The 21077-nt window shown below is 37.8% G+C and overlaps 4 protein-coding genes across 4 annotated transcripts; all 4 read right to left on the reverse strand.

The window, feature by feature from the left end:
* Positions 1 to 945: 945 nt before the first annotated feature.
* LOC133859650 (uncharacterized) lies at positions 946 to 5347 on the reverse strand. The gene is made up of 6 exons (XM_062295132.1): positions 5048 to 5347; positions 4449 to 4938; positions 3300 to 3438; positions 3113 to 3174; positions 2052 to 2190; positions 946 to 1487 (listed from the first exon to the last, which is right to left on the reverse strand). The coding sequence occupies exons 1-6, from the start codon at positions 5343 to 5345 to the stop codon at positions 1350 to 1352; spliced, it is 1266 nt and encodes a 421-aa protein (XP_062151116.1). The 5' UTR covers positions 5346 to 5347; the 3' UTR covers positions 946 to 1349.
* Positions 5348 to 5631: 284 nt separating this feature from the next.
* Positions 5632 to 8314, reverse strand: LOC133859651 (probable mitochondrial saccharopine dehydrogenase-like oxidoreductase At5g39410). The gene is made up of 2 exons (XM_062295133.1): positions 7604 to 8314; positions 5632 to 6537 (listed from the first exon to the last, which is right to left on the reverse strand). The coding sequence occupies exons 1-2, from the start codon at positions 8273 to 8275 to the stop codon at positions 5845 to 5847; spliced, it is 1365 nt and encodes a 454-aa protein (XP_062151117.1). The 5' UTR covers positions 8276 to 8314; the 3' UTR covers positions 5632 to 5844.
* Positions 8315 to 10589: 2275 nt separating this feature from the next.
* Positions 10590 to 13384, reverse strand: LOC133861230 (pentatricopeptide repeat-containing protein At3g63370, chloroplastic). The gene has a single exon (XM_062296966.1). The coding sequence runs from the start codon at positions 13276 to 13278 to the stop codon at positions 10846 to 10848; it is 2433 nt and encodes an 810-aa protein (XP_062152950.1). The 5' UTR covers positions 13279 to 13384; the 3' UTR covers positions 10590 to 10845.
* Positions 13385 to 14071: 687 nt separating this feature from the next.
* On the reverse strand, positions 14072 to 20372 carry LOC133859652 (uncharacterized). The gene is made up of 4 exons (XM_062295134.1): positions 19699 to 20372; positions 18267 to 18502; positions 17367 to 18117; positions 14072 to 16533 (listed from the first exon to the last, which is right to left on the reverse strand). The coding sequence occupies exons 2-4, from the start codon at positions 18498 to 18500 to the stop codon at positions 14369 to 14371; spliced, it is 3150 nt and encodes a 1049-aa protein (XP_062151118.1). The 5' UTR covers positions 18501 to 18502; positions 19699 to 20372; the 3' UTR covers positions 14072 to 14368.
* Between the last annotated feature and the right edge of the window lie 705 nt (positions 20373 to 21077).

Here is a 21077-nt window from a genome sequence, read left to right on the forward strand (position 1 = left end):
TGTACGAGAGCCGATACATGGGGACGAAAAAACATCCTCCAACTCCCTCTTTTTAATTTAAGGACACTTTTTTATCTTTTTTTATTTAAAAACACAAAAGGGGGGTGGGGGACGGTTTTTCGTCTCCCACAAATCATTTCCCTTATTGTACTCCTTCCTGTTTTGGGATTGAGAAATGCTAAACGAACTTTCTATTTTACTTCAAGGTCTTACGAGCTGATTTGACAGTGCGATGTGATTGTTACATGAGCTAAATTGAGGCGACAGTTCATGTGATGTAACGCGCAAGGTAAAAAAAAAAAAATCCAAATTATTTCGGCATGGTTAGACCACCCATTTGTTTTACACTTTGAGAAGGTAGTCGTACTACTCCGAAAGCCACCTATCACCCATTAAACTTTAAGGGTAGTCATACTGCTCCAAGAGACACCTCCCGCTAATAAGATTTTGTAGCCACGATCACTCCAATCTGGTGTAGAACTGACTACACCAAATTTAATATGCACGAGAGTGAAGTTGCAAATCTAGTATGCACAAAAACGAAGTCATTGGCTTGTTTCACACCAAATCCAGTGGTCACGATCACCCTACGTAGTGGTTGGAGGTAGCATCGATTAACAGAGAAGGAGATGGATAGGGTTTCAATATCTTAAATTTTTTGAAATGGACGATAAAAGAGGGAGCATTCATTTGTCCCACAGCCATATCAGCGCGCAAGACCAATTCGTTAAATTTTACTTAATATTTAGCATTTCTCTGAGTTTTGGGCTTGTAGCCGCCTAGGTTGGTTTGAAAAATAAGAAATGCTAAATACTACCGTTCAATCCGACATTCATCTAACAAGACTGACATGACATTCTCAATTAATCCTTTGATTAATCCTTGTTAAATAACAAAAAAGATCCGATGGTTGATTTGAAAGGCCACTACAATATTGTTGCATAATTGTAGGATAAAAATATAGTATCTAGCATTATTATAACTAAATGTGTAACACATACCACCAAACATGCAATTTACCATTTGTTAAAGAAAATAGGAGGAAGTCAATTAACAACAAATGCATTTCTTGTAAACAAATTCATAACCGAAGTGGGCAATCCTCGACCCACGCTCAGAATCTTTCGCAGTACGCACTAAAGGCAAAGCTTTCCCAGTAAGTTTGCCGCCATACAGCCTTGTCTCACCTGGGTTTCGACAGCTGACCGAAACAAAAATAAATCAAGCAAATCACTTCTGTTTCCGTGGGTGGCTTATAGAGGACTTCTTTTCGTATTTCGTGTCACTTTTTGAAGCCATTTTCTGCATAAATTCTTAAACTCGCAAATGGTTGAACTGCCGATTCTCTATCAAAGCTTAGGTGTAAACATGGTAGCCTTACGCTTCGCAAACTCCTGGGCAATGCTAATTGCACTCTTGCTATGACGCAGAGAGAACTCTGCAAGTAGGATTTGGCTTTCTTCCAATGTCAGATCACCATGATAGCCCTGTAAATATCGTGCAACATTTATTAATTTCTGCAAATCGAAAACAGGGTGCATATGCAAAATCTGCAAACTTAAAATTTGCTAGTATGTAACTAGATGACATAAAAAAAAAAAAAATTATTTTGACTAGTGTCCAATATGAACTTCTTATTTGTCCCTTAGTGATGATCCCAACAGATTAATATAGCATTGAGCACTCCCTAGTGTGTTTAAACTTTAAAAAGACATACAATGCAACAACTCCAGCAAGCTCTGGTAAGAGGTACAAACATAAACCCATTTAAAACAGGAAGAAAACTGAATTAGGCTTCTCCTTTGGATGCAACAAATTTATTACAACTTTTAACCAGGTCAAATAGCCTGTATGAGGCATTGAGTTTTCAACTTTTCAGTTTGGAAGCTTTACAAAATACCAATAGCCAAGGCATCAACCTTTGGGTTCCTTTAAGTTGAATAGAATTGAATACAACGATAATAAACAGAGGAAAATAGCAGTCATGAATCATTTTCCAAAAGAAGATACAGTTTAAATTTCTTTAATGTACTGCAGGCAATAGTCATTACCAGGCGTGAAGTTCTGTCACAAACAGCATGGTGCATGAGGATGCCTGCTGCAACTGACACATTGAAAGAGTCCACCATGCCTTTCATTGGAATACTGCAATGCAACTCTGACAACTCCAGGGCTTCATCAGTTATCCCCCTGCAAGAGAGATTAGCCACAAAATTTAGAAAACTGCGTGTATATTAGGTAAGCGTTTTGATTTGAAAAGAGTTTTTGATGTGATAGAAAACTGAGAAAGTGTTTCCGGTGGGATCCACATTTGAAAAGAGTTGTCTATGGGGTCTACAAAAGAAAATTTTTTGGTAAACTTTTTAATGTTTAGTGTTTTCAAAGAAAAAATAAGCATGTGTTTTCTCAAAATATTCCTGTAAGGTATGGGATGCTTTCTAAAATGTGTGATTTGTTTTTTGCTTTTTGAAAAGTGTTGAGTGTTTTATTATTTGAAAAGTGTTTCGTTCGTTAACTTTTAACTTTTTAATTTTTTATAATTAATTGGCCCCAAAGGAAGGACGAATGGGAGATTTGAATTGATAACCTCCATTTCATGAGGCTTGGTTTCTAAGAGTGTATTTTTGTTTTTAAAGAGATACTTTCCAAAAACGTTACCAAACAAGTTCTACAATTTTCAAGAAATATAAGTAACAAATGACTATCTCTAGGTCAGGCAGAAATCTTTTGCAGGTCATCTTTCTTTTTGCAGGCTGGCACCAGAATGCCATAGTAGATATTTTCATATTTTGTGAGAGTAGATATTAGTTTTATCACAAATCTACAAATACATTTAAAAAAGACTACAGGCTTTAACTAAATTATGAAGATAAGAGATCACATAAAACTCTAGTAATTATCAATTTTCCTTCTTTTTTTTTTTTTTGTTTATTTTAGATGGTTCAAATTCTTCCAGAGGGCATAAAAACATGAAACACAATACAACTTGTAGTTATCAACTAGAGAACATTAGCTGATCATAATGAGCATGAGAACAACCAAAAAACCAAATGAAATCATAATACGCATCCTAATTTTGAGAACAACAGCTAATAGGAAAGAAGGTAATTACCTGTTCTCATTCCCAACTACTATTGCAGTTGGGCATGACCAGTCCATGTCGTATATGGATACCTAGGCATAGCACCAAAGAGTCAGCCAAACACAACATGGGCTCAGATTTCTCTACTAACAGTATTTACTCAAAGCACCTTTTTCATCGACAAAAAGAGCACAAAAGGAAAAAGATTGATCAATACCGCATCCATTCCCACATGTGTGGTTGCTATTCGATAACCACGCGATTTAAGAACTTTAAAGCACTCTTGGGTGGAGTTCCAAAGTTCAATATCCAACCATTTCTCTGCGCCCATGCTAACATGGCGGTTATCTCTATACCTGCAATGAGAATGCAGATTGTGTTGGCAAAGAAAAAGAAACATTTTTGGATCAAAAAAGTCAATAATTAAATGTAATTGACAAGAGGCTACCACGACAAGATAATGGCAGTCATCTAAACAAAAGGAAGTTCAAATCTAAAACAGGCACCAGTTCACACAACCCACTCAATGAATGAAACCACAGCATCAGTGCTCAAGGTTACCAGTTTTCCAAATGGTCACATTCTAAATGATCAAATTTTACAATCAAAATCCACATAAAACACAACAAACCATCATACTGTCATGGGATACCCAAATACATATTAAAGATTTAAATCCAAAACAACGAAAACTAAAACTACAAAAACACAATTGAGGACTCAATCTCCATGAGATACTTGAATGCAGCCCAGAACTACTAACACCATAATATACAATTGAAGCGAAGCTTCACTTTCTTTCTATTTTTTTTTTTTCCCCCACTGAAAACAATATCCAATCAATGCTATAAAAATAACTTGTCTAAAAAATTCTCACTAAACAAATAAACCCAGAAAGAGAATAAGAGTCCGTTTGACCCTGTGATTTCGCATGCCAAAAGTGCGATCTTAAACAAAATTGCAAAACTCTATTGTTTAGAAGTGTTTTTTTAGAAAATTACGGTTTGAAAACGTGAAAAAATTTGCTTTTTTCAAATCACAAATAAAGGAGTGCGCTTTTAAATTCAAGCCGTCAAATCGCACTTTTTGAAATACACAAAAATCCAAACCCATCCTAAATCTTGGCTTAATTGAAGCTTTTAACCCTTTTCATTTCTCTCTCTCATTCAAAAGCAAATAACAAAAAATATTGTATACGCAAAACCGTCAACAATCACTTACCTAAACTCACCACTATACTTAAAACGCAGCTAACAAAAAAAAAATTCAATGCACTAAACATTTAAAATTGCCAAAGATAAATAAATTATCATTTAGAAACGAGTCTTTTTTATCTTTTCTCATTTCACCTCAATTCTCGTTGCACCTTTTCGAGTCGCACGAGACGACGTGAAGCGACTGAAACCCGAGCGCATCCGCAGACCGGCACACGGCGGATACGTTCCCGAAATCGCACAGCCCTTCGACGACCAAGCAGACGGAGTAGCTCCGATTCCGCACCACATTCCGAAACCTCTCCTTCCTCACGTCTAATATGTGCGGACTCATCGCCTCCAGCACCTCGCTACTGCTCAAGCACTCACCGGTCCCGCACCTGTAACGGTCGAGGTACGGGAACCACCCGCGGTCAGACCGCACGGAGTCGCCTCTTCCGTCGAGAGTGACGGAGAGGCGGTCCATCTTCATGAGCCGCCCGACGTCGTCGGGGTTCGCCAGGAGGTGCTCGACGGTGTCGTTTGAGAGGCCCTCATCGGGTAGTTCTAGGGTTGGATTTGTGGCTTCTATTTGAAGCGCAGCTCCTTCGGTGAAAGAAGCATGAGATCTTGAAGGAACTCTGTACGGTGCGATTCTGAGCCCTAGTTTTTCCAAATTGTAGAAAACGAATTAGACCAAAAATATGCCAACTATATGTGTATATATATACAGAGAGAGAGAGAGAGAGAGAGAGAGAGAGAGAGAGAGTACCTTGAGGATGAGAGAAGGAAGTGAGCGGCGGAATGGAGACTGAGGAGTAGGTTGGGCGAGTGCTTCGAAGCTTGCATTCGAGCGAGAAGAGAGATGTACGGGCTAAAGTTTTGCCGGCGCTCATTGCTTGCACCACAGAGACACAGAGAGTTTGGCGCCAAGAAGTTGGAGATGAGAGTAGCAGAGCGAGGGGCTCAGGAAGGTCGAGGAGGGCTATCCGGATAGAGCCTTTACTGGTGCTATAGTAAAAACGACGACGTTTTGACGGCAGAGTTTTTATTGGCCCTTTCTGAGCCATGATGGCAGAGGTTTTTTTTTTTATTTTTTTATTTTTTTTTATTTTTTTTATTTTTTTTAATACGTCTAAAATTACTCAGCATCTAAATATAACAAAATAAAATCTTAATAATAAAATAACTCATCTTCATCTCCATTTTACTTGAAAGGGAGAGAATCCTTATCTTCTTCAACCAGTTCCATCCATAATATTTTATGGTGAACTCAACGCTTTTTTCAATGGGCATAATTAAGTTTCATTAACAAAATAGAAGCAAGATATTCTTTGCAAACGATATATCACTTCATTTCATTTTTATTTTTTCAATTAGATATTATATTATTTTTATCTTTCAAACATTATTGTCCTAAAACAATGAAGATACAAACGAGCCATGATTTCATCCAAACCTATAATCATAATAAACAAAAGGAGAAAGGTGAGCATAATTTTCGATTTATTTTACGGGCTAGCGTATGTATGAGAAAAGCTCCATGTCTTGTTACGAAGACTTCACCGGTCAAGAAGAAAGAGCACCCTTTGAAATGACATCAAAAGATATTCCATTCTCTTGAAGCCGTTCTTGGAGATCGGTTGGGCCAAATACAATCCCCGGAGGTAAAACTCCTCCCTTTGGTAGGTTGTGTCGTTGGCTTAGAACAATAAGAGCACACTGAAGCAGGATTATTGGGGTGGTCAGATAGCCGATCTCAGGTCCCATTACTCTTGTTATTATTTCCATATCAGGTTTCATGTTTCCCTGTGAAACGAGACTGCTGTTGCTAAAACCATGCCCAACAAACCACATCTTAAATGAAGCACTTCTAACCTCATCCTCAGAGGGGCCCTTCTTCCTGAACCATCCAACGCTGAAAAATGAGGGAAATGTTAAGAGAAGCCACCTCCCAAAACCAGTTTTACCCAGAAGCCCAATAAACATCCCAACAGTGATGAATCGGAAGACACCCAACAAAGATTTGGAGCCTATCTTCACCCCAAAATGAGCTGGCTTCACAGTTGACCAGAAGGCCTTCCTCTTTTCAATCTGTTCAACACCCTCATTAACACCTGGAAGTCCGTGGGGGTTTTCTGTTAGAGTTGCAAGTGTTCTTCGAACGACAATAGAATCTGCTGAAGGTAGTTTTACCGCCCAGAGCCCAATCTTTTTCTGGTGCTCTATAAGAGGTCCTTTGGGAGGTGCGGGACCAGGTACCTACAACCGGTAAAGTGATTCAGAAGTCTGTACATCATTTCTTAAATTTAAAGAATAAGAGATAAAAATCTACATCATATGGTTTTACAAACATATTACATAATGAAATGAAAAATGACTGTCATTTCCAGTCAAAAAAGCTTATTGATAGAATAATTATATCATTTCTAGCTGGGTATCTTCAGATTACTCCAATACTATCAGCTATCTTCACCGAGGATTGGAGAGAGAGAGAGAGAGAGAGAGAGAGAATTTCAAACTACAATTGTCCCATGCCACTCAAAAACTCCTAGGCAGAATTCATGAGTATATCCATCACAACGTAGACCTTTACAACTGTGATCACTATAGTCTTATCTGCCACTATGGCCACCAAACAAGCACCAAGACTACCACCATGGAGCTACTACTATTGCTGCACCACAGCTTTTGCCATAACTACCACTTGCAATGGCGGTGGTGAAGTCAGCAAATTACACAGTACAATGGTGTCAGCAGTGGTGGCACAATTTTATCACTTCCACAGCCATCAATGCTCATGGCTTCATTTCATCCACTACCTCTACCAACAAAAGCTTCAACACTACGACCACCATTACCGCTACTCCAACCTCTCTTAGAAGTTCACACTTCCAAAGCCACTAAAATCCTGCAGCACTCGCCATCACCGTGTCTGCCATTTTTCAAGGAATGCTCCTATAATTAATGCAATACTAGACTATTTTTTAGCGACCTTACCAAATGCCATATGAAGTACATAACTACACACATGATTCAGTTAGATCGCAATCTCCACACATCAATTTAATAGCAGATAATGCATCTCAACACTGTAAACAATTTTGTCTAATTTCATAATCATCTGATGCAATTTAATTTCAATCAAATTACGACAACTAGCCCCAAAAGAACCCAACAATCAAAACCAAGAAGGCCAATAAACTCAAACCGCTAAACATCAAACAGATCTGCAATGAAACCACGCTAACACTTATAACCATTAACAACATTACACATATCGAATTCCACAAACCAAGATGAGAATTGAGAAGATAAATTCTCTTACCGCCGGCCTAGCTCGTCTCGGCCTCGACCGCCTCAGGGCCTGCAAACTATCCGCATTGGCCACGCCCAGAACCGCCGACTCGAACGTCCCCAAATTCCCAACCATCCTCCTCTCCGACTCCAAGCTCAGGTACGCCTCGACCCGGTTCGGCACTGCCCGCGTCACCCACTGCCTCGAATTGAACATCAAGCCCAGTTCAGCCGGAACCGAGTCGAACCCACATGCCGAAACGATCAAAGACCCCGTCTCGGCCGCCTTCTCGCCGTACTTAGCCTCCATCCTCTCCATGAACTCGGGCTCCCCGCAAATGTCCAAGTAATCGCAGCCAGTCTCGACGCACGCGGCGACGACGGGCTCGCCGTAGAGGCGGAAGGGCCCGACGCAGTTGAGTACGAGGCTGGTCTGCGCGCAGAGCGAGAGGAGGGATCGTGGGTCGGAGGTGTCGAAGGTGAGGATGGGAATGGGTGGTGGGGAATTGGGGTGCGAGGCCCATTGGAGGGTGTGGGTGAGTTTGGTAGGGTTGCGCCCGGCCAGGGCTATGGTTCTGAGAGGTGGGTGGGAGAGGAACCTGAGGGCTTCTTTGACTACGTACTTGCCTGTGAAGCCTGAGGCTCCCAGAATGATCAGGTCGTAGTGGGGAGTGTTGGGTTTTGGGTCTTGATTTTCTTCCATTGTTGCGACTTGCGAGAGTTTTGAGGAGTGACTGGGAAAGAAGGGGTTTCAGAAATGGTTTATATATGTTGAGGAAAAAGGTTTTGAAACGTATTGACGCGCGTGCCGTTTTGCAGATTTTGGATTGGAAACGTTTTTTTTTTTTTTTTTTTTTTAAGGACCGACCAAACGGCCTTATTTATTTATTTTGATAAGTAACCGAACCGCTTTATTTATTTAGTTTGATATAGTTTGATAAGTATTTTTAATAGTTTTATCAAATTTTATTTATCAAAATAATTAAAATTTACTTTTTTTTTTTATTTTATTTTGGTGAACCACTTTTTTAAAATTATTCCAGCAGCCTCATCATTTTAATTATTCACTATCACTATTTTCTTTCGGCCAACTACTACCTTTGCTCTCCGATGACTCTTTACGATGAACTTTCTTCAAAATTCCTACCTCAAAATCCCTTTTTAATTTTCGTTAATCTTTACCCAAGTTTCTCTCTTTGGTGGCTAATAAAGAAATTAACACAGGGAAATAATCAAATGACAAAAGAAAAATGACTACAATTTTGAACTATAACAAAATAACCATGTTAAAAAATTTGCTTTGGCTATTTTTTATTGTATTTTTCAACTCGTCCCTTGTTGGATCTTTAAAAGCACATCCTTTTTTAATAAACAAAAAACAAATCCTTTATATGAATGGCAAATGATATTTCGGTACCAAGAAAACTCATATTTAAAAATTTCAATAAATATATTAGAACACCAATGGAAAATAGAGTACGAATCAAAATAAAGAATCGGAGAGATAATAGAGAGAATCACTGAAACTCTAAATATAATCGGGACTCTCATTATTTATACTACTACTTTGTTTTTCAAGAATATTATATCATAAAACGATACGTATCCGTATAAAATTCAGTTGGCTTGTTTAAAGTTCGTGAACATACTCGTATAACGGCTCGTATATATTTATATATATACATACTAATTAATAAATATATGTATATATAATATATTAATTATTAAAAAATAACTTATGTAGTATATTACTTATTAAGTAACAATTTAAAAATAGTCATTGTGATTTTATATAGTATATATGTATATGTATAAATTCAATATTAATTATTAAGTAACAATACTTGATGGTATACAACATATAACTACATCTATGAAGTATAAACTATAATTAAATAATTATATTTATAAGTATCAATATAATATATAATTTAATGATAAAAGTTAATCACATGGACTATAGTCATATCTTAAATGATCTAAACCATGTAAGTGTAAAGATCACGGTTTTGGGGGGGGGGGGGGGGGGTGTTTATCGAAAATATTATTAAGTATTCATGTGAACATCTTTGAATGTTTTAGTTTTAGATAGGCCTCAATATATAATTTACTTGAGTTTTGTTATTTTTAAAGAAAATATTTTAAAACATACCTGTTTAGACTTTAGTTTTCAATTTGTCCAATTTAAGATCTGAGTTTATGAATATTTAAATCTAAAACTTTTGTCCATTTTTCTTTTAAATAAATAACAAAAATATGTGAAAATAATTTTATGTCGTTCAATTAAATACAAAACAAACAGGATGGGCGCAAGTCAGCCCCTTTGACTAGGGTGGCCAGCCACCATCTCTTGGGGGTGGCCTCCCTGGCTCGCGGTCGCGGTCACCTAAGAAATGGGTGGTTTGCTATATGTTTTATTTATTTATTTAAAAAGTAAAAATAAAAAATGTATAAGTGTAGCATTCATCTATATTGTTCTCCTTAAACTACCAATTTTTACCATCAACACAATATTTCATGATTAATTTGTAAGTTGGGAAGGGATAGATATTGTAAATTAATGTGCACTAATTTTGATTGATTTGTATGGTTGGATCGACATTTCCCATTAATTTACACCAATCTCATAATTTTCATTGACTCATCCAATCCATCTATTAATCTGCTAATCTTGATACTCTTAAGAAGTTGGATATTACAAATTATTATTATTATTTAAAACAAAAAAAACCCTCGAATTTAGGCCTTCATTGTAAAAGATTATGAATTAGAGCGGACCAAAATGTACCCATAGTTTAGGGGGGATAGTTGTTATTCACCCCATCTATTCAATTTTTTTTTTTTTTTTTTTTTTTTTTAACCCCCTCTATTTACAATTGAGAAATGCTACGGTTCTCAAATTTTTTATGTGGATGTGTAACATAAAGGTCAACAATTTCGAGACATGTCTCAAAGAAACAGAGGCAGCCATTCCTCTCAAAGATTTGACAGAGAAAGAAGATAATTATTGAAAACTTGAGCTGCCTCCTCTTTTTCAAGTTTAGGAGAAAAATTGTATAAAAATGACTTGTGACAGCTAGATTACAAACAACAAGAACTCTCATCACTAGCTTGTTTGTACCTATTAACTTCACATGTCAACTGTATACCAATTACCATGAAAAATCAGAATCAATGATATTCAGCCTCTTATCAAAAAAAAACTTATCAATGATATTCAGCCTCATATCTGAAAAAATGAAGATTTAAAGGTTAATCTCTTTCAGGACGGATTCACATTGCACGTTCCTGCTTATCTAGCTCTATCAGACTACACCCAGGAGTCCTTTTCAAACCTTTATCCTTGACAATGGCTCTTATTCTGGCTACTTCATCCCATTTCCCACCTTCTGCATATAAATTTGACACCAAAGAATAAGCGCTTGAGTTCTCAGGTACCAGTTCCAGCAGTTGCCTCCCTACAACCTCCCCGATCTCTGTATTTCTATATACTATACAAGCAGCGAGCAAAGCACCCAGTGAAGAAGTACTTTTTCCGGATGGCAGGCGCTTAACCATGGCATACGCTTCATCAAGCTGTCCTGCCCGGCTTAATAAATCTACCATACAACTATAATGTACTTCACATGGAATCATTGCATATTCTTCTTTCATGGACCTGAAAACTTGCAGACCCTCTTCTACCAAGCCTGAATGACTGCAAGCAGTGAGTATTGACGTAAAGGTTACCTCATCAGGCTCGACCTTTTCTCCTTTCATTCGATCAAATAGTTTTAGTACCTCTGCAGAGCTGCCATGCATAGCATATGCAGCTATCATTGTGTTCCATGATGTCAGGCACCGCTTGCTCATGTGCTCAAACACTTCTCTGGCCATATCTAATCTGCCACACTTGGCATAAGTAGTGATCAGAGAATTGATAACAGGTATCTCTCTGACCATATGAACTCGATACAAGTGACACTGAACTTCCCTTGCTAAATTTACACATGCAAGCTGAGAAAATGCCTGAAGCAGACTAATTACAGTGACCAAGTCATGTTCCAGTTTTTCTCTTTGCATCAGCCGGAACAAGATAATGGCTTCATCCGCATGCCCATGAAAAACATAACTCATCATCATTGAAGTCCAAGAGACCAGGTCTTTATATTTTATCCCGTTAAATACTTGCCTTGCAAAATCCATACAACCGCATTTTGCATACATATAGATGGTTTGGTTGGCAATTTCAGTGTTCCAATCTAACCCATGTCTTAATATGTATCCATGAAGACACCTACCACTTTTAATGTCTTTCAGATCAGAGGATGCAGAAAGCACACTTACAATGGAACTTATATTTGGTTTGATACCTGCTTTAACCATTTCAATAAAGGTCATCATAGCTTCAAAAGCAAATTCGTTTTGGAGATAACCAGTCATCATCACATTATATGAAATAGCATCTCTTTTCTCCATACTATCAAACAATCCCCTGGCTTGGATTAAGCTATTGCATTTACAATACAAATCGACCAGAGCAGTTATGGCTACTAGATCCAGGTCGACTCCAGTTCGAATGATGTAACCATGAATGCTCTTGCCTTGAAGCAAACACTTCAAGGTAGCACAGCACAAAATCCCATTGGCTAAAGTTATCAAATCAGGCATGAGGTCTTCTTGCACCATTTGACAGAAAAGGTTGAAAGCTTCAAAGGGCTGCTCCATTTGAAGATGACCAGCAATCATAGCATTCCAAGAACCAATTGTTTTTGAATCCATTTTCCCAAAAATGCAGGCAGCCGTTCTTAGGGCCCCACATTTGATATACATGTCCATAAGACTAGTTTCAAAGACTTCATCTGAACAAACAATGCTTCTTCTAATACTATAAGCATGGATGGAACGACCCACTTCAAGTGCTTCCAAGTGTGCCGCAGCTTGAAGTAAGCTCACCAAAGTCACCCGATTAGGAACCAATTGTTGATTCTGCATACGACGAGCGACACAGAAAGCCCCATACCCACGGTGATCGCTGCATTGAGCATACCCAGTGATCATCGACGTATAAACAACAACATCTTTGTCAGCTATTTCATCAAACACTCTAGATGCGTCTTCAATATCTCCATGCCTACAATACAAACCTATGAGCGACGAACCCACAAACCTATACGCATTTAACCCAAACTTGAAAGCATCCACATGAACCCCTCTCCCAAATTCTAAACTTCCCAGCTCAATACAACTCTTCAAACTAAATGTAATGGCCGAACTATCTAAACCAATCTTCCTTTCTCTCAAATACGAGTACCGCCTAAGAACTTCACCAAAATGACCGGTCCGGAAATACCCAACAAGGATTGAATTCCAAAGAGACAGGTTGTTATTTATAATTCTGTCGAATACCCATCTAGATTCAGCTAGAAGACCAAACTTTGCATAGCAATTCAGGAGCTTAGAGCCCAGAAAAATACTGTCTCCCAGTCCCTTAGCGAAAATGCAAGCATGGAGTTTTCTTAAAGTGAAAACAACTGAACAATTATCCAAGAAAGAAGCAAATTTCTCTGATATAGGCGGAGATTGAGAGAGTTTCTCTTTGCTACTCGTGTTAACGAAAAATCTGGTTTGGGCTTTGGTAGATAGTATTGGGTTGTTGCTGTGGACCAGTGAACGAAACCCAGATGTAAAAACTTTCATAATCAATGAGGGAAGGGCTTCCTGCATTGAGAAAATAAATCCCAGATGGGAAAGCTACCATTTGGGTTTGTCCCATGTTCTGGAACCACTGTAGTCTGTAGGTACAAATGTCAATAGGCGCATTTTGGGTAGGCTGAAAAGGGTGTATTGTAGGTACAAATGTCGATATTCAGCGACTAAAAATGCTGCACGGATTTAGAAATAAGATTAATTCAACCACAGTCACTGTTTTGAAAGAGTAATGCTAAAACAGTTCTCGCAAATGTCATTAATTTTTAAAATTATTATTGGAATTAAAATTAATAATGGTCGTATCAAATGTAATGATAATTTTAAAAACAAAGTATTATTGGCAATGAAAAGTAACAAAGAACTCTTGTCATTAGCTTTTAGGAGGACAAGAAGCAAAATTCTAGATTATAATGTTGTTGATATTGATAAGGTGGCCGTAGAAACAGGTATGAGAGGAAGTAGGAAAATATTATTGTATTCCACAAGCGTTTTATAAGATAAAGATATGTTATTAGGTTGTCCGAATAACATAAAAATTTGGAAAGTTAAAAAAAAAAAAAAGAGTTTCAAGATTTACCTATTTCGAACAGCTTAAAATGTAAAACTTATCTATCCGGCAGGACAAGAGGGCTCCACAAGCCCCTCTCTGAGGGTACCGAATTTCTGTATTATTTAGCATCCATGGTCCATTAAGCAAGTGAACCTTTTTAAGCGCACACAAAATAACATAATGTAGTTTATGTAGAAAATTGAAGGCAGTGAAAGGAGAAGAGAAGCGAGGGAACAACCTTGAATATTTGAAAGAAAATATCTGGACAACTCTAAAAATCTTGAACTGGAGGTATGCAGACATCCATCCATAATCTTTCACAAAATCCTTTCGGTTACGTTACAATTTTGACTTATCAAACTCTATCTGTCACTAAAAAATCAATGCAAAAGTATTTATGCTGAATCATACAACTCACTCAGAATATAGATAATTAGGACCAAGAAGACATGTACAATGTAAAATCCCCATGGGCCATAGCTTAGAAAGCTGATGGCAAAAGCCTCAAGTCCTTCTCAAGTGCACTTCCTAATAACACAGGCATCTCCCTCTTACTTATTTTAGGCAGAGAGGAGGATTATTAATCAGACATCTCTGTCGAGCGGGACGCCTTGTCCTCTTTCCCCATCCTGTTAGGCTTCTTTCCTCAAGTCCGAGCACTATACATTTAGGTTGCTGAACCTGGGGCAGGCAAACTGCAGTTGCAATAGAAGGGGAATTAGAAGCCGCTGAACGCCTCCGCCCCCTTCCACCACCACCCTTAACGGAATTTTTGCGTGCCAAACCTGACTGCCAAGTGCCACCAGTTGCCTTAATCAACCCTTCGATTATCTGGAGATCCTCAGTCACCTCATTCCTCGAAAGAGAGGTGATACTATTAAGTATATCTCTTTGAAAATCTTTCCGTTGCCTTCCTCTCCTCGTTTGACGTCTACTAGGCCTTCTTTGCAATGTGTTTTCATCTTTTTGGCTTTCCAAAGTCTCAGGTTTATAACAGTAGTCCTCTACCTTGCTTTCAGTCAAATTTAATGTCATGAACTCAAAGAAATCAATCCCATCAGGTATAAGCTCTTCTTGCAAAGAATTGTCTTTACCCATCGAAACTTCTACAGGCTCATTCTCAGCATCAGCCTTGTATGAAGAAATTATTTCTGCAAGCCAATGGAGGGAATCGGTGAGTGAAGCTTCTGACTGGTGACAAGTAGCATTTTCTTGAAGATTATCTACAGCATGGCCTGGAAGATTATGCACATGAGATGACGAGATGGAAAGTAGAGCCTCTGCTGCCACTCTGATAAGTCCCTCACAAGGCACCCTAGATTCATCTTGTAATGTTGCAAATCTAGTTTTGCTTTCTGGAGATCCTTCTGCAGGAGTAATAACTATTTTTGTGTCAATGACTACTGGTACCTCCAAATCTATCTGAGTTGCAATGGGAGAAGAGGGTGTAGATAGAACCTCTTCTTCAGTTACACAAATATTCAAGTCAATCTGATGTCTAGAAGGGGCACCATGGTTATCCAATCCCTTTGCTACGACCTGATCCTTCTCTTTCAGTTGCTCTCCAGATCTGGGTGACATGGGATCATGAGCCAAATCAGTTATAACTAACCCAGCATTTACAGTATCAATTGCAGAAGCAAGACAACTACGCTTTGAGGGGGAGCTATGAGAAGAAAGATCCTTCAATATATGAGGCTTGTCAATAATAGGAAACCCAAGAATCTTCATATTGCTTGAGCAGATACCTTTATCAATTTTTCCATGCTCAGCATCATCAGCACATGTTGCTGATGAGGAGTCCTGAGTAAACCTCTGAGATGGACCATTAATCATTTCAGTTTTGTTGACAGATTGCAGAGAATAGTTTTGCCAGGAACCCAAATTATTGTGACCAGAGCCCTCATTTTCTCTGGAATATTTACCATTAAAGTTTGACATTGGTCTTAGCCAAGAAGATGCTCCCTGTGAATTCTCCTGGGTCCTTGGCCAGTCGACTGAAACAAGATTTTGTTCACAAATCACTTTGTATTGATCATTCGGAGCTACTGCATCCATATTCATTTTCTTTGCAGACTTCACATCCATGATACTGCCTGAACCCCAAAGGTATTTTTGAGGCTCGTGTTGCTGAAATTGCTCAAGAGCAAGATCATTGATACCATTTGGAAAGCCAAGCTGACCTGATGGCCGGCAACCATGTAATTCGCTGGACACTGACTGTGAACCAAGGTAGACATCATTTTGGTAGGATACTTCACCTCTTATATCTGGAATTGATTTCGAATTATCTATAAGTAACTCCCCAGTAACTTCAGGGCCTCGCATCAATGTTACCGAACTCTTATTTGACTGAGGAGAGGTATTGTAGCAAGGGTTTCCTTGAGTTGATGTTAAGTGCTGGCTCAAGCTACCTGGAGGCTTTGTCCAAGGTGAAATAGTAAATGACTTAGAATTAGCCACATCAGATTTAGGACCTAGTGAGGTCTGCAGACCAAGTGAAGGGGAAGCCACAACAGATGAATCATGATTTGTGTCAGAGATTTCTACACCAAAAATTGTCCTCTTTATCTTTTGCTCTGTCTTACTCTGACCAGAAAGGAAACACGCTGCAGGGTCACGAGCTTTCATAGTGTCAACTTGTGATGATTCACAAGGCTTAGGAAAATCTTCAGGACGAAAACTTCCACCGAGCGAGCTTCTGTTGCTTCCAGTGTTCCCTGAAAAGGGAGCCTATCAATCATTAGTTTAAATTGGAATCTTACAGAGTAACTTTTGCTGGCCTCTGTATTTGTTGTCTATTTGTATGAAGGAGTCATGCATTGGAAATTCTTTTTTCATACTTTTTTTTTAAAAAATAAATTAAAAAAAAAAAAAAGAAGAAGAAGAAGAAAGAAAGAAAGAACGGTGGCTTTAAACATGAAAAGCCATCCACCCAGTTTCCTCAAATTGACAATAAACAAGACATACTCTCAAACATACTTTCCTGTTGAAAAACTTTTAGCTGTCATTAAATCAACTTCTTCAATAAGGTAACTCACTCAAAGAAGTTTTCTTTTACAACGGTTGGGAGCCTCAAAAGCACATGAAAATTGAATTTTAGTGCATTGTGACCACACGATGACTCTTGTACAAACATGTCCATGTAAGTTAAGATTATCGCCAAACCAGGACTCTTAATATTAAATCACATTCCTAGAATACAAATGATCATGCTCAATAAATTCTTTGCTCATACATGGGAAAATAATGAAGATCATTTTTCAGGTATGAGTTCTATGTACCTTATTTTTCTGTGTTCCTTTCTTCCATTGTTCTATCAACTATTTGGTGTCCTTTTTTTTTCCGATTAATATGGAGATGAAGAACCAGTTGATTGCTTTATTATCAGTTCAAAAGAAAAAAAGGGTATCACAAGTAGTCAATAACTTGAAAAGATTAAGAAGCTTGTAAATGAGGTGTAATATGCTTAAACAAGAAAATCAGATCTTAGTAAAGATTTCTATTAAATTAAAACAACACAGCAAATTCAAAGCAAAGTATAAGTTCCTACCAGCTTCAAACGTACAAAATAACTGATCTTGTTGCTTGCTTTTATTCTCAAAACGCAGATTGCTAACTGCTCCACCCCTTCCATTATGCAGATTTTGAGAGAATTCCTTAGCCAAACACTGGAAGCCTGAATATGCACTGGCAGATGAATCCTGCCTTTGCATCTCCTCTTTGGAGCAGGTATTATTGGCTAGAATAGCTGAAGCATATGATTCCTCAACCTGAATTTTTTCATTCAGATCGGTCAAGCCAGGGGCTTTCCTCAAATGCACATTGGAACTAAAAGCGTCAACACTACAGCAAGTGCTCTCCCCAATGCAAATAGACAAATTTCCATCCCTCTTATGAACAATAGGCCCATTGGGAGGATAACTTTGCACTCCCAAGTCTCCAGAAACTTTTTGCTCTTCCCCTTCATTGTCAATGTATTCATCAGCTGGAATTTCCAGGTCAAATAATCTTCTCTGAAGCTTCGGCCTTACTCCACTTTGGGTAGGACCACAATTGGATTGCGTGATCTTCCCTTTCTCAGAATTAAAATGAGATGGAATGCTATCCACACCTATTGTGGACGCTCTACCATAACTAGAATCCAAGGACAAAGTGGAAACATGCCACCTCTTTTTCTCATCTTCAGATAGAAAAGAATTTGATTGTGATGTCCCTGCTGGTATCAGATGTTTGTGCGGCTCGCTTTTGATACCATTCATCAAGTCCCTTTGTATTTTGTAAAGACGATGGAGCTCACAGAGCTAGACAACAACATGACATACAAATAAGTTGAAATATAACAATACTGCATGGATACTAATATTTTGACCCTTTCTCAAATTAGTCAAAAAGCATCACATGTAAACTTCACAGCTCAAAACTCAAAAGAAAAGGGTTTAGAAAGGCATACCTGCTGCCTGAATATGGTTTCATGCTTCAATATAGTTTGCCTCAGTAGTTCCTTATCATGTCCATCATATCCATCCATTTCTGGCCTTCTCAAGAATATTTCATGGTACTGTCCACTTCTCAATGTTTTCTGTTCATGATGTAGAGGCCAGCTCCCTTTGCCAGCATTGTTGTTTAGATCCCTCAAGGAATAATATCCTTGCAGAAACATCTTAGATTGTACTTCAGTTCCCATTTCTGCAATAAACTCAAGAAAGATCATTAATCAACTTTGAAACAAGGAAATAATTGACTACCAAATACCAATTACAAAAAAAAAAAAAAAAAAAGAAGCCACAGAACCAAATTCTCAGTTTTGCCAACACAACCAGCAGAACTGCTTTGTCAGATTAGGTGCATACTGCAACTCGGATATACTTATCCATTTCAAAAAGAATATAAGTTTGACAAAACGTTAGTAATAATCAGCTTTTTAACTTATTTCAACTTAGACTAGTAATTCGATGGATCAGATAATAAATAAGAGTACCTTATACAATAATGGCACCGCCCAAAGTTTGAGCATGCACTTCAAACAAAAAAAAAAATGGAAAATTCATCCATCGAATACAACGGTTCTTTAACTAACAGAACTTCAAACAAAGGCTCCGTGATAATCTCTCTATCTTCCACAAAAGAAAAGAAAAGAAAAATCTATTATCTTACTCAATGTTGTTCCGAACTACTGTTGTTAATGAACAAGATGGGAATCATGGTATTACATTTAATGAGAACAACATGCACTCGTTAAGAAGAGCTTGATGTCCAAAAAGCTAGCACCAACAGAAAGTGTTCATGGAGAAATCCCAATAAACAAACTGCTCGAGCCATGTTTCACTTTTTCTTTTTCTTTTTTTCTTTTCTTTTTTTTTTTTTGTGGTAAACAGGACCCATAGTTCATGATAACTCGATTCATAGAAATTCAAAAATGCTCTAATTTGCAATGAGAAACCACAATGTGAGTCATCCAAATTCTTATAATCAAATTCCATGGAAAGAGTCTAATTCCCATTTGAAAATGAAAAAGTTAGCTAATAACACATCAAGCCACACCCGAAAATGAAAAGTAAACAGACCCTTTCAATCCCAATGAAGAAAGACTAAAGCATGAATATTGCGGAAATGGCTAGTCTACATAATAGAAGCCTAGAAGGGAGAAAAAAAAATCAAAAAATGAAATTTAACTCCAAAAAGGGGAAAAAAAAATGATAATTTAGATTTTAGAGCGAGAGAGAATGGGTCAGCCATGAAATCGAAAAAAGAAAAAATAACACTATCAAATTCCAGAGTCTAGACAAATGAAAACCCAGTGAATCAGTGATAGCAAATTAACGATACCAATTATCCCAATTAAATCAAAGAAAGAATAAATAAATAAGAACAACCAATGATACCTGTATCCTCTTCTACCCCTTCTCAAAGATTGCCCATAATTCACCAAATTCAGGACAGCAACCCACAAAACGAACCAGCTCCATGATTTTGCACAGCCAAAGTACAGAAGACAAAGTAATCCCAAACCAGAATGACCCAGAAAGCCCATGAACCAACAAACAAAGGTAACCTCCCCATAGAGCCAATAACACAAGCAGGGTCTCTGTGTTCAGCCATTGAAGAAGCTTAGATCATTTCCAGACAAAAGAGTAAACAGGAATTCAGATCTGCTGGGCCAGAATCCGTTAAGAAAATATAGAGAACCCACATCCCAGATAGGAGATCTTCTCTACACAAAAGCAACAACAACACATGACACCTCTTCAACAACAACAATGACTTCTAAATTTGTCAACTTGTGTTCCGCCATTATTCTAACGTGCTTTGCTTCACCTAATGGCTTTAGTGCAATGATTTATTTCGCATTTAATTATTACTTCTCTTTTTTCTGAATTTTTGAGGATGTGAAAGATATGGCCATTTTATATTCTTTTTTCACATTTCTAGATTCTCTCCACTTCCGTGCTTTTTGGGCACGGCATTAGATAGATAGATTGGGAAAGTACATTAGAAAATGTTGGCACCTGGGTTTACTCCAGCAACAACCTAACAGTTTCCGAAAGTAGCTGACCCCTCTCGTTGCTTCGGATTTTTTCGGTCAGCGTTCAAAGCCACGCGCGTGTAGCATGCCAATTATTCTCCACCATTCTTCGAAGTGTTGATAATTTTTAACACGATTTATAAATATACGAACTCAATATTAAATTAATATGTTAAGATTAAATAAAATAGGATTCGAGTCGAACCGAATTGACACGATTAACAAACAGGTTAATTTTGAATCAACCCACCTAGCCCACATGTGAAGATATGACCCTCATAAATTAAAATGCTAAATTTTTTTATTTATTTTTTTAAAAAAAATTACCCTCAATCCCATCCTTAATTGTGAAGATAAGATATAATTTTGGTAGTGTAATTCTTTTTTCTTTGTATAAAATGACATTTTTCTGCTGGTCGGGTTAGGTCAACTCAACACTAAATGTTTTATTGAATATGTTATACAAGTCGAGTCGTGTCACTGACACTTACTGTATTAAGGTTGAAATGACTGACCTGACGATCCAGGTGAATAGTCATCTTTAAATATCTTGATTTTGAGGTTCCTATGTAACCTATGTTACATGACGTGAGCTATTCAAGGTTGGTGGCGCGTGCCAGTGGGTTCTTCTTGGATTCACAGTGTATTTTGTTTTATTTGTGAGGGAAAAAAAAAATGTAGAAATAAAAAAGATGCTCCGAGGAAGGTTGAGATTAGGATTAGGATTAGGATTAGGAT

This window comes from Alnus glutinosa, chromosome 2 (genome assembly GCF_958979055.1).
Source record: "Alnus glutinosa chromosome 2, dhAlnGlut1.1, whole genome shotgun sequence".
Lineage (NCBI taxonomy): Eukaryota > Viridiplantae > Streptophyta > Magnoliopsida > Fagales > Betulaceae > Alnus > Alnus glutinosa.

Excerpts from the sequence above, each read along its gene's own strand:
- LOC133859651 (XM_062295133.1), bottom strand. The coding sequence starts at position 8,275 with ATGGAAGAAAATCAAGACCCAAAACCCAACACTCCCCACTACGACCTG. Across the intron at positions 6,538-7,603 it reads CGAGACGAGCTAGGCCGGCG|GTACCTGGTCCCGCACCTCC; the intron begins GTAAGAGAATTT and ends TACCGGTTGTAG.
- LOC133859650 (XM_062295132.1), bottom strand. The coding sequence starts at position 5,345 with ATGGCTCAGAAAGGGCCAATAAAAACTCTGCCGTCAAAACGTCGTCGT. Across the intron at positions 4,939-5,047 it reads TTCCTTCTCTCATCCTCAAG|GGCTCAGAATCGCACCGTAC; the intron begins GTACTCTCTCTC and ends TGGAAAAACTAG. Across the intron at positions 3,439-4,448 it reads GTCTCGTGCGACTCGAAAAG|GTATAGAGATAACCGCCATG; the intron begins GTGCAACGAGAA and ends TTCTCATTGCAG.
- LOC133861230 (XM_062296966.1), bottom strand. The coding sequence starts at position 13,278 with ATGCAGGAAGCCCTTCCCTCATTGATTATGAAAGTTTTTACATCTGGG.
- LOC133859652 (XM_062295134.1), bottom strand. The coding sequence starts at position 18,500 with ATGGGAACTGAAGTACAATCTAAGATGTTTCTGCAAGGATATTATTCC. Across the intron at positions 18,118-18,266 it reads AAACCATATTCAGGCAGCAG|CTCTGTGAGCTCCATCGTCT; the intron begins GTATGCCTTTCT and ends GTTGTTGTCTAG. Across the intron at positions 16,534-17,366 it reads ATTTTGTACGTTTGAAGCTG|GGAACACTGGAAGCAACAGA; the intron begins GTAGGAACTTAT and ends CTCCCTTTTCAG.